The sequence below is a fragment of the Hemiscyllium ocellatum genome, chromosome 6 (genome assembly GCF_020745735.1).
Source record: "Hemiscyllium ocellatum isolate sHemOce1 chromosome 6, sHemOce1.pat.X.cur, whole genome shotgun sequence".
NCBI classification, from domain to species: Eukaryota; Metazoa; Chordata; class Chondrichthyes; order Orectolobiformes; family Hemiscylliidae; genus Hemiscyllium; species Hemiscyllium ocellatum.
This window is the reverse complement of record NC_083406.1, coordinates 74,491,417-74,506,743: the sequence shown is the minus strand read 5'-3', so window position 1 is coordinate 74,506,743 and position 15,327 is coordinate 74,491,417. Positions and strand designations below refer to the sequence as shown.

Sequence of the window (15,327 nt, the reverse complement as noted above, 5' to 3'; positions counted from 1 at the left end):
CCCGTACCAGGCAATGTACATGCTGAGTATTGATTATTCAAATAATAACCCTGTTGTATGCAAGACAGCCTCAAGCACACTCAACAATGCCTTAATAATTATGTAATAAGGAAAATCATGGAAACTAGAAAGAGCAGAAATTGAATTATCTACTTTTGAGTGTGCATCATTTCTTAAACACAAGGTAACCTGTGAGGGGATTACAATTCAGTTGCATCTTCAGGCTGTTTACAATCAAACAAGTGCAGTAATTGCAGAGATTTAGTAGCATCCAAGTGGCACACAGGTTGGAGTACAATTCAACAACTTTGGAAGTCAAGATTCTTGTTTTTTCGGAAGCACATTTTCTCACTGTCACTAGTGACTGATTAGCTGCTTGTAGCATTTTGTCTTTCATAGTGAGGCCAGCCATCATGCAGATTAATTATTTTGATTGGCAACTACACACCTAATGCCCTTTACATGGTCAAAACATACAGCTCCTGGAGATACTCACTGCCTCATATAAATGATCAAAGTAAACCTTGGTCATTAAGAGCTCTGAAATTTTGACGTGAAATCTTTTCAGGGAATGCAATCATTGTAATGTGTTATCAATACTTCCTTAGAAGATAATTCATCCAACTATTTCCCATTCCTCCAAGAGGGACCAATGAATCAAATTCAAGAAATAAGTAGAATATAGAGTTCACATAACTCTAACCCAACTGGCCCTATATTTGCTAATCTTTTCAAATCATCTTGTACTATAAAAACCGGCAGAGAGGATAGAAAATCTGAATGGCATGGTGGCTCACTGGTTAGCACTGCTACCTCATCGCACCAGGGACCTGGGTTCGATTCCACCTTTGATTGACTGTGTGGAATTTGCACGATCTCTCTGTTTCTGTGTGGGTTCCCTCCCATAGTTTAAAGATGTGACAGTTATGTGGATTGGCCATGCTAAATTGCCTGATAGTATGCACACCAGGTGGATTAGCCATGGGAAATATAGGGTTGGGGGGATCTAGATCTGGGTGGGATGCCCTACAGAGGGTTGGTGTAGACTTCATGGGCCAAATAGCCTGTTTCCACACTGTACAGATTCTATGAAAATCCAATGAAATGAACTATACCCAATTCTGACAAGATTCTGCTGAATATTATTGACTGAAGAAAGTGGACACTTCTTAAAACTGAAATTGGTCAATGAATTACAGTGTTAACAGTTTAATGCTGTATAAATGCTATCACATATATAACCTTTCCTTTCACTTGACACTGTGAGCTGAATTTTCTCAGCCCCTGAATGAAGTGGGCAATGGCAAGTCAAGTGGACAATATTGTAATACCAGAAAATTCTTAACGTGAGAACAAAAAAGTCCAATTTTCCATCCAAGATTTTAACAGTGAGATGAGAATCTCGCTTGTGACCAAGGAAAAGCTTATTTGTGAGGATATGGGCATCTGGGAGGTAGGACAAAATGGCTGAAGGACCTGCATAAAATGGCTTCTGCTTTGCTAAATTAGATTGCACTGAACCAGAGCCAAGAAACACAGACTGGCATAAATCCGGTGAAAAATTATAATGCAGAAGTAACAATAGGACTCTAACCATTAATTTTAGAAGTAATGATTTAACCCTAAATTCAAGGCAGGACAAATACAGTTTTAAGAACAAGTTGTTTACAAGGAATCGTGATAGGCTAAGGCAAAAATGCCTGAGGACCTCAGAGAATTTGATTGATTGTTATCATGCTCCATGTCCGACTATGAACAATGCACATAAACCCTATGCAAACTCTGTAAGTCATTGGATTCTTTTGGTGGTCTAGGAGTACTCATACTTCTGGGCTGATCAGAGTCTACCAACCCGGCCGTATCAAAGAATAAACGATTGCTTGTGTGATTGACAAAGAGTCGTTTACAGCTGTGTTTATTGACCAATCACAGAGCCGAGTGACTCTCCTGTGGTCCAGATCTTCATCTGCATGCATTGTTATGATTCCAGGACATGTTATTACAGGGCATGTCAGATCCCAGACTGACATCTGACTTGATAGATATCTTGTTTAGTTTTTAATGAAGTGGCCTCTTACAGAAACTCAAGCAGGCAATATTGCTGCTTTGGTTTTAATAGTAAAACAGAAGTTTATCTTATGAAAGGAATTGAGATAAAATAGAATAAACCAAACTAATTAAAAATACAGACAAATAACAATTCTTAAACAAAGTAAAAGCACAATGTCATTAATCCCAAAAACATTCCTTTACAGTACTCACACCAGAGACAGAGACAGAGACCGAGACAATCTCTTTCACTATTACTTTTATTAGCTTAATTTGATTGTGACTGCAAATCCCTGTCTGTGTAATACATAGAACATAGAACATAGAACAATACAGCACAGAACAGGCCCTTCGGCCCACGATGTTGTGCCGAACATCTATCCTAGATTAAGCACCCATCCATGTACCTATCTAATTGCCGCTTAAAGGTCGCCAATGATTTTGACTCTACCACTCCCACGGGCAGCGCATTCCATGCCCCCACCACTCTCTGGGTAAAGAACCCACCCCTGACATCTCCTCCATACCTTCCACCCTTCACTTAAATTTATGTCTCCTTGTAACACTCTGTTGTACCCGGGGAAAAAGTTTCTGACTGTTTACTCTATATATTCCTCTGATCATCTTATAAACCTCTATCAAGTCACCCCTCATCCTTCGCCGTTCCAACGAGAAAAGGCCGAGAACTCTCAACCTATCCTCGTACGACCTATTCTCCATTCCAGGCAACATCCTGGTAAATCTTCTCTGCACCCTCTCCAAAGCTTCCACATCTTTCCTAAAGTGAGGCGACCAGAACTGCACACAGTACTCCAAATGTGGCCTAACCAAAGTCCTGTACAGCTGCAACATCACTTCACGACTCTTGAATTCAATCCCTCTGCTAATGAACGCTAATACACCATAGGCCTTCTTACAAGCTCTATCCACCTGAGTGGCAACTTTCAAAGATCTATGTACATAGACCCCAAGATCCCTCTGTTCCTCCACCTGACTAAGAACCCTACCATTAACCCTGTATTCCGCGTTCTTATTTGTTCTTCCAAAATGGACAACCTCACACTTGGCAGGGTTGAACTCCATCTGCCACTCCTCAGCCCAGCTCTGCATCATATCTAAGTCCCTTTGCAGCCGACAACAGCCCTCCTCACTGTCCACAACTCCACCAATCTTCGTATTATCTGCAAATTTACTGACCCACCCTTCGACTCCCTCATCCAAGTCATTAATAAAAATTACAAACAGCAGAGGACCCAGAACTGATCCCTGCGGAACTCCACTTGTAACTGGGCTCCAGGCTGAATATTTACCATCTACCACCACTCTCTGACTTCGACCGGTTAGCCAGTTTTCTATCCAGTTGGCCAAATTTCCCTCTATCCCATGCCTCCTGACTTTCCGCATAAGCCTACCATGGGGAACCTTAACAAATGCCTTACTAAAATCCATGTACACTACATCCACTGCTCTACCCTCATCCACATGCTTGGTCACCTCCTCAAAGAATTCAATAAGACTTGTAAGGCAAGACCTACCCTTCACAAATCCGTGCTGGCTGTCCCTAATCAAGCTGTGTCTTTCCAGATACCCATAAATCCTATCCCTCAGTACCCTTTCCATTACTTTGCCTACCACAGAAGTAAGACTAACTGGCCTGTAATTCCCGGGGTTATCCCTATTCCCTTTTTTGAACAGGGGCACAACATTCGCTACTCTCCAGTCCCCTGGTACCACCCCCGTTGACAGTGAAGACGAAAAGATCATTGCCAACGGTACTGCAATTTCCTCTCTTGCTTCCCACATAATTCTAGGATATATCCCGTCAGGCCCGGGGGACTTGTCTATCCTCAAGTTGTTCAAAATGTCCAACACATCTTCCTTCCTAACAAGTATCTCTTCTAGCTTACCAGTCCATTTCACACTCTCCTCTTCAACAATACGGTCCCTCTTGTTCGTAAATACTGAAGAAATCTGAGAGACTTTTCCGGGAGCATTCATACACCTGACCTTAACTTTTGTCAACTTCAAATAATCCCTATAGGGTTTGACACATAGGCCTCTGGTCTGGAACGATTACTGAACTCTTTATTCTGAAGTCACCTATTTTTGAAAACAAATCTAAGCTATCATCTCCCTTTCTTCGGAGTAACTGCTTTAACCATTTATTTTCAGTGAAGATCCCAGTGGAACTGCAGAAACTGAAACTAATACTGAAATGTTGCCTCTGTCAAGGTTTAAAAAGGATTCTGAATATTTCAGTCCTAAATCTGTGTACTACACTGTGTACTTTGTTGGCTTATATAAATTTTCCCAAAGTAAACGAATGTCCAGTCAATGTCAACAGATACCCATTAGTTTTGGGAGGCTATATCTTTCAAACTATTTAAAAAGAAATCACCATGGCTCCAGTAATGTTACATATTAATCGTTGAACCCCTTCTGGCAAACAGAAAACTCGTATGCTACTTATTCAAAATTCAGAAGTCTAAATTCAAAAATAAATTATATTAATAATTATTAATCCCACACCTTTCATTACAGCATTAACACCTCATCATGGCTTAAGCTTACCTCACTTATATGCAGGTTGCTACTTTCCCAGGTATTGGAGAGAAATTAGATGCCAATGATTCCGCACATGGGTACCTGATGGCTGCACCCCACTGATGTCTTCTCTGGGTCTCCATATTGGCCATTGTTCCCCCCTTCCTATAACTGCCATCCATCACATACTGTTGCTGTTGCAAATTTCTCATTGCTTCTAACTGTCTCTCCAACCGATCCATTCAATCTGATAAGATTCGCAGCCAACAGCATTTTAGGTAGATATAATCCGCAATAACCCTTAAACTCTCTTTAAACTCCCACATCTGACAAGAAGTACATATCTTTCTATTAAAGGCCATTTTTGCTCCTTCATAATCTACCAACCCAGAAATTAACACCGTCTTATTCCTCTACAAAACACTGTCCTAGGTAAAATTAATAGTTATGGCTTATATTTTAAGTTTAATCAAGAGACATATCTCCAAAAGCATATAATCAAGAAAGAACTCACTCAACTCACTACTGCAGATTCTCTGTAGGCCACACTTAAAACAACGATTAACTTAACTGATTCTGCGCTGTGAACTTCGCCGAACAGTTTCTCCAAGATCTGTTGTGAATTTCACCGTTTGTTAATTTTCCCAGATGTCCTCCGATGTCCAACGATACATGAATTCAAACAGCAAAGGCAGTAACTGTGCAGGTTCTCTCTCTCTCTCTCTGTCTCCTGTAATGGCCTCACCATGCGCTCCCTTTGTTCTTCTCCCTTTTAAAACTACTGTTGTTTTGACTTCTTTTTCCCCAAAGTTCCAAAACAATGTGACAGCATATAAAACATTAATTGCTGCTCCTGGAATTTGAGGAAATTACCTCCAGCACCTAAAATACCTCAAAATACAGCCAGACATTTGTCCCGTCCTCCATCTTGGATTACCCAGTCTTTTTCAAATCTCTCTCATCTTAAAAATGTGCCCTCAATTTTGAAATGCCCCATCCTAGGGAAAAGACAACAATCATTAACTCTATCTATATCCTTCATTATTTTGTAAATTTCTATCAGGCTGTTTTTCAACCTCCTAGATTTCAGTGGAAAAAATCCCAGCCTATCCAGCCTTTTTTTAAAATTCAAACCTTCCATACTTGGCAACATCCCGGTAAATCTTCTCTGAACCCTCTCCAACTTGATAACATCCTTTCTATAACTGGGTGACCAGAACTGGACACAATATTTCAGAAGAGGCCTCATCTCCTCTTAGAGGTGAGGTTGAATGGCCTTGGGCTGTTTTCCCTGGATCGTCAGAGGCTGAGGGGTGACCCTATAGAGGTTTATAAAATCATGAGGGACATGGATAGGGTAAGTAGACAGAGTCTTTTCCCTGGGGTGGGGGACTCCAGAACTAGAGGGCATTGGTTTAGGGTGAGAGGGGAAAGATGTAAAACAGACCGAAGGGGAAACTTTTTCACACAGAGGGTGGCACATTTTTGGAATGAGCTGCCAGAGGAAGTAGTGGAGGCTGAATAATTACAACATTTAAAAGGCATCTGGATGGGTATATGAATAGGAAGGGTTTGTAGGGATATGGGCCAGGTGATGGCAGTGGGACTAGGTTGTGTTAGGATATCTGGTCGGCAAGGACAAGTTGGACCAAAGGGTCTGTTTCAGTGCTGCACATCTCTATGATTCTATGACTCTATGACCAATGTCCTGTATAACCTCAACGTGACTTTCCAACTCCTACACTTAATAGACTGAGCAAATAAAGGCAATTTTTAACCACTTTATTATATGTGATGCAAACTTCAAAGAATTATGTACCGACACCTCATGTCCCTCTGTTCTACAGCACTACCCAGGGCCCTGTCATTAGATACCACATTGTCATGGATGGGTGACTTCAGATCAGGCTGGCAGCATTTTACATAGTGCTTAGGTGGGGTTTAAGTATAGTGCCTGTGGCCTGAATGATGGATGTTCCAGGCACTTGTGAGCAATTCACTGCTACTGACTGCAAGATAGCATGAGACTAACACCATGGAGGCATAGTGCGTACTTACTGAGGTAAGCAGCATACAATTGTGTGAGAAAAGCCCTTAGGCCCAATGGATAGAAACTCTCCAATGTAAGGCTCTGAAATTGGCACTTAGCAGAAATGCTACATTTCTGGACATTGAATGGTTAAGTCAAAAGCAGTTTCACGGATTCTGCCCCTTTGTAATCCTTAATAAAACTTGGGCTTCACAAATGATTCAAGACCAGTAAAATGTATAAACGAGTACCAAAACTTTGCTTGGAATTTGTAAAGAATCCTGCTTGCCCAATTGGCAAGTTTGATTGCATGGTCATGAGCATCTTTCTGTTGAAATCTGTCAGATATTTCCAGTTATTATAGTAATAGGCTTAAATGGGAAGTTAATCGTCTGACTTTTTGAAATTAATCTGAACTTAAGACTTGGCAGGTTTGGGAAGGGGCAGGTGGAGGTTAAACCTGTTTCCCAACTCAAACCAATATCCAACCTGCACATTCCCTGGAATGGAATTTCAAATTGTAATTTCCCAACATTTTCTGACCAATCTGCTCCTTGAAAATCACTCAAGTACAATCTCCCCCTTTATTTTGTGTCTGAGAAGAATCACAGTTGGAAAGTGTAAGAATCTTAGACAAATAAAATTAGAAAATTCTGAAAATACTTAACTGTTCTGACTGCCTCTGTGAACAGAGAAGCAGAGTTAATGGTTAAGGTTGATGACTTTTCAACAGAACTGGAACCTGTCAATGGTAAAGGAAGACTTCAACTTGTATGTGCCAACTACCTGGAAAAATCTGGAATTTAATATTTGTTCAGCTAATACATTTTCTGTGTTTAATTTGCCACAATTTGCACTCCAAAATTGTTTCATTTATTCTCAATTTAGAGAATTTTTTCATTTACGTAAATCATAGAGTCACAGAGTAATACAGCATGGAAACAGACCCTTTGGTCCAACTTGTCCATGCCAATCAAATATCCTAAACTGATCTAGTTCCATTTGCTAACATTTAGCTCATATCCCTCTAAACCCTTCTTATTCATATACCCAACTAGATTCTTTTAAATGTTGTAACTGTACCCATTTCCGCCACTTCGCTCCATACACAAACACACCTTCTGCTTGAAAAAGTTGACCCTCGGGTCCCTTTTGACTCTTTTCTCACTCACCTTAAACCTATGCCCTCTAATTTTAAACTCCCTTACTCTGGAAAAAAAAAACCTTAGCTAATCATTCTTTCCATCCCCTCACGATATTATAAACCTCTATAAGATCATGCCTCAGTGTCCGACGCTCTGGGAAAAAAGTTCCAGCCTATTTAGCCTCTCCCTGTAGAACACAGAATGTGACAGCATAGTAAAGGCGCTTTGGCCCTAGATGTTGCGTCGACCTGTGAAATTAATCTGATGCCCATCTAACCTACACTGTTTCATTATTATCCACATGTATGTCAAATGCCTATTTAAATGCTCTTAATGTTTGTGAGTCTACTACTAATGTTGGCAGGCCATTCCATGCCCCTACTACTCTGAGTGAAGGAACTACTTCTGATACCGGACCTAAATCTATCACCCCTCATTTTAAAGCAATGTCTCCTTGTTAGCCTTCACCATCTTAGGAAAAAGGCTCTCACGGTCCACCTTATCTAACCCTCTGATTATCTTATACGTCTCGATTAAGTCACCTCTCAACCTTATTCTTTCCAACAAAAACAGCCTCAGTTCCTTCAGGCTTTCCTCATAAGATCTTCCTTCCATACAATGCAACATCCCAGTAAATCTCCTCTGAACCCTTTCCAAAGTGTCCACATCCTTCCTAAAATGCAGTGACCAGAACTATACGCAATAGTCCAGGTGTGGCCTTACTAATGTCTTGTACAGCTGAAGCATGACCTTGTGGCTCCAAAACTCAATCTCCCTACCAATAAACGCCAACACATCATAAGCCTTCTTAACAACATTATCAACCTGGGTGGCAACATAGCTCAAACCCTCTCCTTTTAAAACTTTTCTGAACCCTTTCAAGTTTAGTAACATCTTCCCTATAGCAGGGAGACCAGAATTGAATGCGGTATTCCAAAAGTGGCCTCACCAATGTCCTGTACAACTGCAACATGACCTCTCAACTCCTATACTCAATATACTGACCAATGAAGGCAAGCGAGCCAAACACCTTCTTCACTACCCTACCCACCTGTGATTCTACTTTCAAGGATCTATGCATTTGCATCCTTAGGCCTCTTTGATTCCCCAGTACCTTACCATTAACTGTACAAGTCCTGCCCTGATTGGTCAACCAATAAATAATTGACAGTTACATCAAAATGCTGGTGATCTGTAAGTCAGTTTTTTGTTCTATATTAATCAGCATTAAATACAGCAATCTCAATGGCATGTTTCTGTGAAAAATGCTTGGTACTGGAAGAGTGAACTATAATGAGATTAAACTTTTGTTTTCTGATACTTATCATCCAAAATGTAAAATCTTTTACATACTTTTAATTTAGTTATGTTTTTAAAAGAAAGACAATAATGAAAAGGTTTATTTTTCTGTTGCTTTAAACATAGTTGGAAATATTCTTGTATTTTTGATATCAATATTGTAAAGGACTTCACTCAGGAGAAATAATAAGTGGTGATCCACATGGAATTAATACCATTCAATCCACACTTGAGGGAGATTTAAGCATATTTGACACTTTATTACTTTTGGACAAAAAGTCACACAAATGTATGTAAAAAAAGCATTTTGTAAAAATGGATAAATGTACTTTGTTCCCTCAAATAAGACTGTAACAGTTATGCAATAGTTAGTTTGGAAATTAAATGTAACTATTTAAAAGTCATAAGATGACTTGGACAAATGTACATCAAACACTTTTTTTATAGCTCAGAGCATTTTTGAAATGTATTTACAAACATACCATGACTTTTTCAGTTACCTGCAATAGAACTTTCAGCAAAACAAGATAATTTAAATGGTTTGTGTAAAGAGCAAGTTCCTTGTTGAATAAAGAGGAAATACTTGGTAAAGAAATTGTTACATGTTTAATGTCAGTATTGTCCTTCCAAAGCTTGGCTCTAACCATGAAATAATTTTGTTTCCTTTCAAGTGATGCTGAAACAGAAAATAATATCTCTTCTAGGAGCCATCATTCCAAATGGTAAAATGTAAGATATTTCACAGCAGGCAAAGAGTGACTTTGCTGCATAGTGTGTCTGTGTGGGTAGAGGTTAGTGCTATCTGAACCAAATACAACACAGAAATTTCTTCTACAACAGAATTCACTACAAAGAGCAACAACTGAGAGTATTATGATATTGAGGTGACTCAGTTAGTTTCATATTTGCATTTCATGAAGTTTATCAAGTAGCCCTTGTATGTTTGTAAAAAGCAAAGCACTGAAAAAAATGTCTACTTGTGTTTTGTGAGGGTAATTTTGGTTCTTTGGGTGAATGAAATGAATGAAATGTTAAAGACCTCTGGAGAAGGGGATCATAATTGTAAACCATTGAGTTTAACCATTTGAGACACATGAATTAAAACATGCAAAGTTAATGCGACAATTCTATTAGATGATCTTGGGATAATGAGCATGGATCTCTGCTGATGTCACCCCCACTTCAGCAACTCCTTCAATCCAGATTGCTCATGATGTGACCACATGTGCCTATGTAAACAAAAATGCTAAAACAAATCAAGAGAAACAATGAATAATGAAGATTATTTCTTTACTAATGCTCATGTTTTTTAGAAGGTGTAGGTTTTGTACAGATTTGTTTCGACATCCTTAATGGAAGGATTCTAATTGTGGCAGTAAGTGATCTGGTTTGAAGGAAAATGGCAAGATAGCTCAAATTTTAATTTTTGAACAGTTATGAACTCTTTCCCACTTAAAATGCATCAGAATTTCAATGCATTATAGTTGCCATTTCTTCCCATTACATTTCCTATATTCATCGCACTATGTAAAGAATATCTATTGTCATCATATCTTACTTTTAAACTTTGCTGTACTTGGATCCTGTGGCAAGATGACTAGGTATTTAAGTAAGCCATGTATGCTGTAAAAGAGACTCGTTGTATGTAAAATAGTAGTCTTAATAGTCCATGCAAGATATCATAAATACCATTTTGCCAAAACATTTTTAAAAAGTCTAGGACATTATAATTACAGGAATGAAAGCAATGTAATATTTACAGGGAAAACCCTTCATGCTTAATTACTGTTATTCCACAATCTATCTAACTTTAGCTGAGATCACCTTTACTGGTGAGTTGTTGATATGGAACTGGAAGAAAGATATTGTGAATCATGTGAATCCTATTCTCTTGGCTATTTTCACATATATTTTATCTCATCTCACATCTGTAATGAGTATGCAAAAGTCTATATGAAAGAGAACTGTCTTGAAGAAGAAGGATTTAGTAAATATCTTTGGACAGGAAAATATTCAGAACTGCAATTCATCAGTTTCGCCAGGCTGACAGAAAGAATCAATTTGGTGTACATCCTTGCATGATGGTTCCAGTTGAATGCTCCTTTAATATCAGAATGGTCCTATGCTGGATCTATCTCTGGCAATGTATAACGTATTCTTCAGCATGTGAACTAGTCTTATAAATCAAATGATAATTTCAGACACTTTTTATCACTTATGGAAAGAAAGGACATTTCCTCTGGTTTTGTCTTGATCCGTTTTATGAAATTTAGAATCAATTCGTTGTTGAGAGATCATTATTATTTCACTACTTAAGGATAAGGCATGTAATTCACTGCAAGCAATGCAACCACTGTGTCTGTGTTCACATAATCACAAACAAAATAGCGTATTAGATTTATCTCGAATTAAGCTCCTTTATCTATTCTTACATTTTAAAAACCCTTATTCTTCATTGATGATAAGCCAAGTATAAATAGAAAACCCTAATTTAAACCATACATTCAATGAGTCTCATAAAATAACAGTGATAAAGCAGCTCAGCTTACAGAAGCATGTAAGAGGCACAGGAATAAATGTGAACTGTGTGACTTTGGCAAATCAGACCTTGAACATTCTCTTGGAGGTTAGTGTAAATATAAAGTACATTACAAACCATCTTGAAGGTATAATAACGCAAGCATCCAGAGATGTACAGACGCCAGGTTATCCAACAAAGACCATCCTTCCGTTTCATTTAGTCTGAATTCCAGATCCAAAAACACTCCACATACTCTGACATTCCCTAAACACCATGTTTCTTATGAATAATATCAGGAATTGGTACCACTGCAGGTGCTAAAGGTTTATTTTGACTTCTGCAATCGTTTCAGTTTTGATTCACTTCTCATCCCTGACTGTAAGGGAATAGGCTGGTAAACAACAGGTTGGGATAATGTGACCACTAATTTACTTGTTGCCTGACTTTGCCATTTGTCAGTCTTATTGTCAGCTGAGGTAAGAATCAATAGAAGTGATATTATTGAAATATTCATCACGTTCAGCCAGAAGTTTCATTATGAAATTAAATTCTGTATTTGGCAAAATAGGATTCTACTGTACATGAATTATAATGGTTTAAAATTGGCAAATGGACAGAATTATTTTCTGATCATGTAAACCCTCTACCTGCTCATGGTAGAAGAACAATTTTACGTGTTTTCACCAACAAAACCTATGCTGTTTAGCTCCAGGAAACCACAATGTAAATATTGGAATAGTTTCTACACTATTTAGACACTTCCTGATGTGATTTAACATCAAGAAGATACTAAGAGATTCCAATGTCATAAAACAAACCCAATATTATATTATGACTGCTGCTTGGCAAGTTGTCAGAAATATCACAGCCATGACCATGAACATTAATAGGTTGGTGAAGTTTGTTCAACAGCACATCATTACAGGGGAAGAGAAAGCTTGGAAGGCAAAATTCTGGGCTGGCAAGATCAATATGTATATAAAGTGAAACAAATTAAGACTAACCAAATAGATTAGCTAACTAAAATCAATATGAATGGGAAAAATCTGATTGGTTAGAATTTGGAATGTGCTGTTTGATGGAGTGGTAGATACAGATTTGATGTTAACTTTCAAAAGAGAGTTGGATAGAAAGAGCTAGCAGAAAATATTGCATGGACCTGAGGAAAGAGCATAGGAATCTCCTTGTTGAAATTATCTTTGAAAGAGCTGACACAAACTTGATGGATCAAATATCCTTCTTTGGTGCCATTATTTTACAACTCGAAATGGGTTTCTTTTCAGGGCAGCATTAAAGAATGCAAATAATTATATCTATTAAACTCCCTCCTGTAATGTTTCTTTCTTTTTGGTGTCCAGTTCTATAGGTGCCACCTGCCCTTAAATATCTAACACAGCGGTCAACATTGCTGTGAAAAACTAGATGGAAAGTGTTGAAGTCCGGCACCCAAAATGTACATGAACATAATCCAGCAGTAGCCATCGGTCAAAAAACAGAAATCCTGGCAAACTTTCTTCCAGCCAAGACATGAATCTGGTTAATGCATTCCAACTATTCCCTTTACAGGCAACAAGTTAGCTGAGAAGGGGATTTTAAGTGATTTATTGTAATAAAGCAACTTCTGTTACCGGGGGTCCATAATCCCCAAAACAAAACTTGAGAAGTATGGAATTTACTGATTATTTAGAAGGAAACATTCAGAAATGGGTCGAATAGCAGACGTCATTGCCATTTGCTCTATCAGCTGTCGTGTTAGTTTGATGGCATCAAGCATGCTATATGGACAACCTGATGGCCATAAATTACAATAGCAAACCTGCATGTTTTGGTGTAAGTGCTGGAGTTACTACAGAAAAAAAGTGATCCCATTCTTTTACTACAATAATGGAACTCAACAAATGGCATATTACTCAGTCGCAGAGATACTTGTAGTACCAGTCTCTAAGTGAAATGGAGTTAGGAAAAAAACTGTATTGGAAACTATATGTCCTTGTCACCTTGGTAGTTGCTAACTGACATCTTTAGGTACAAATGTTGTTCAGTGAATAATGAAATAGGCGATAAGCCTATTATGTGTCTTCTGTTCTCCATTATAATTGTTCAGTCAGAACATGCTTGCTTGTCTTCAATAGTGATAACTTGCATTAATATTGTGCAACTTGAGAAAAAAACACAGAATTCTATTTAACAAACACTGCCAATACTTTCACGACATTTTCTCTCATTTGTGAACTTACCTTTTGTATATTCAGGCCAAACCTTTCTGTATAGTCAGACCAAATTGATTGTCATAATATGACTGAATCACTTTCCGATATCTAATATGGTCAGCTAATTCCTACAACTTGATAATGGTTTTATAGCTGCTTTGTCTGAATTAGCCAAAGTCACCGTACTATTTTAATTAAACTACAAGCAACAAATTATTTGACTGGTTTTAAATTGCAATTTTTCTCCAGTTTGTTGACAGCTCCAATCTAATCCAATTACTTTCTGATTATTAGACCGAAAGAAGAAAAATTATTTACCTTGTCTGAGAAAGCACCTCACATACAATCATTCATTATTTGTGCTAACCTTACCAAATAAGTTATGGTGATATATCAAAATTCTATTTAAAAAAAGTTCAAATTTATAATTTACACAGTAGAGAATAAATGTAGTTCAGTATAGTTTAAAAGCAAATGTACTTGTCTCTCAGTCGGTGGCTTCATGGGAAGGCACTGCTTCAACATACCTCTGTATGTACATCTTTTATATAATAATGGTATTGTCAATGAACCATTACTACAGATAGGGTCTTTTTGATTTCTTTGGAAGTGACAATGGCAGTGGATGTAAATTCTTGATTGCTGTGATGTTGTGCTTGAATGTTTATCTACATTTATATAATGTCAAATAGCCATGATATTCAGATGATAAAAAGATCAGATGTCCATAAACATCAGGCTTCTTAGAAGCTTTCGACAAAACTTCCTGGAAATAAACCAGTTTTTCCATTTCGCTGTAACGTGCCTTTGAACCATCCATCTTCCCGCTTCTTGTGAACAAACACTATGTCACCTTCTTTAAGTTCAATCTCAGCCTCACTCTGAGGGGGATATGGGACCAGCACTCGAAATCTATCAAAAGAAGAAAATAAACTTTGATTATGAATTGCTTTGGCCATACTGCAGTGTTCCATACTAGTTGTCTTACATTCCTGCATTTAAATAAACGAGCACCTTTAATAACTTAGGAGCAAATTATTGCAGATGCTGGAATCTGTTCTGAAGATCACAGCAGGTCAGAAAGCATCCAAGGAAAGCTTCTTCTACTGCTTAACTAAGTCTCCTAACACCTTCTGAACCTAAAGATTTCATAATTTTCTTTTAATTTCCAGACTATATAACTGCAGGCTCACATGTCATGAAGAACAGTATATTTCACGAGTCTTTAAACTAATTGGAAGAACTCAGTCAATTTGTTGTGGAATCCACTTGCATGTCTTGCCGATACATTTTGAGCAGAATCCTGATGTTATTTGCCAAATCAAATGGCTGATAAAGTCACAAAAATAAAATATTGTGATATACAGAAGCAAATCTTGAAGAGGGCACATAATGGGGTTTGCTGGACTAACCACCTATTATACACACTGCCTAAATGTTCCTTCTGTTGATGCCTTGGTTCCCATATCACCATTAGTTGGCATTCGATGTAATAGCCATGCAGGAGATCTACTTACCATGAGAAGCTAT

The 15,327-nt window shown here is 38.1% G+C and overlaps 1 protein-coding gene across 3 annotated transcripts in view; it reads right to left on the bottom strand.

The window, feature by feature from the left end:
- Positions 1-9,395: 9,395 nt before the first annotated feature.
- The window catches only part of LOC132816445 (E3 ubiquitin-protein ligase SH3RF3-like), a 370,186-nt gene continuing 364,254 nt past the window's right edge, over positions 9,396-15,327 (bottom strand). For all 3 annotated transcript variants that reach the window (XM_060826038.1, XM_060826037.1, XM_060826039.1), the window contains one exon: positions 9,396-14,709. In XM_060826038.1, the coding sequence (XP_060682021.1) occupies positions 14,541-14,709 (169 nt within the window). In that variant the 3' untranslated portion in view covers positions 9,396-14,540. The remainder of the gene's footprint in view (positions 14,710-15,327) is intronic.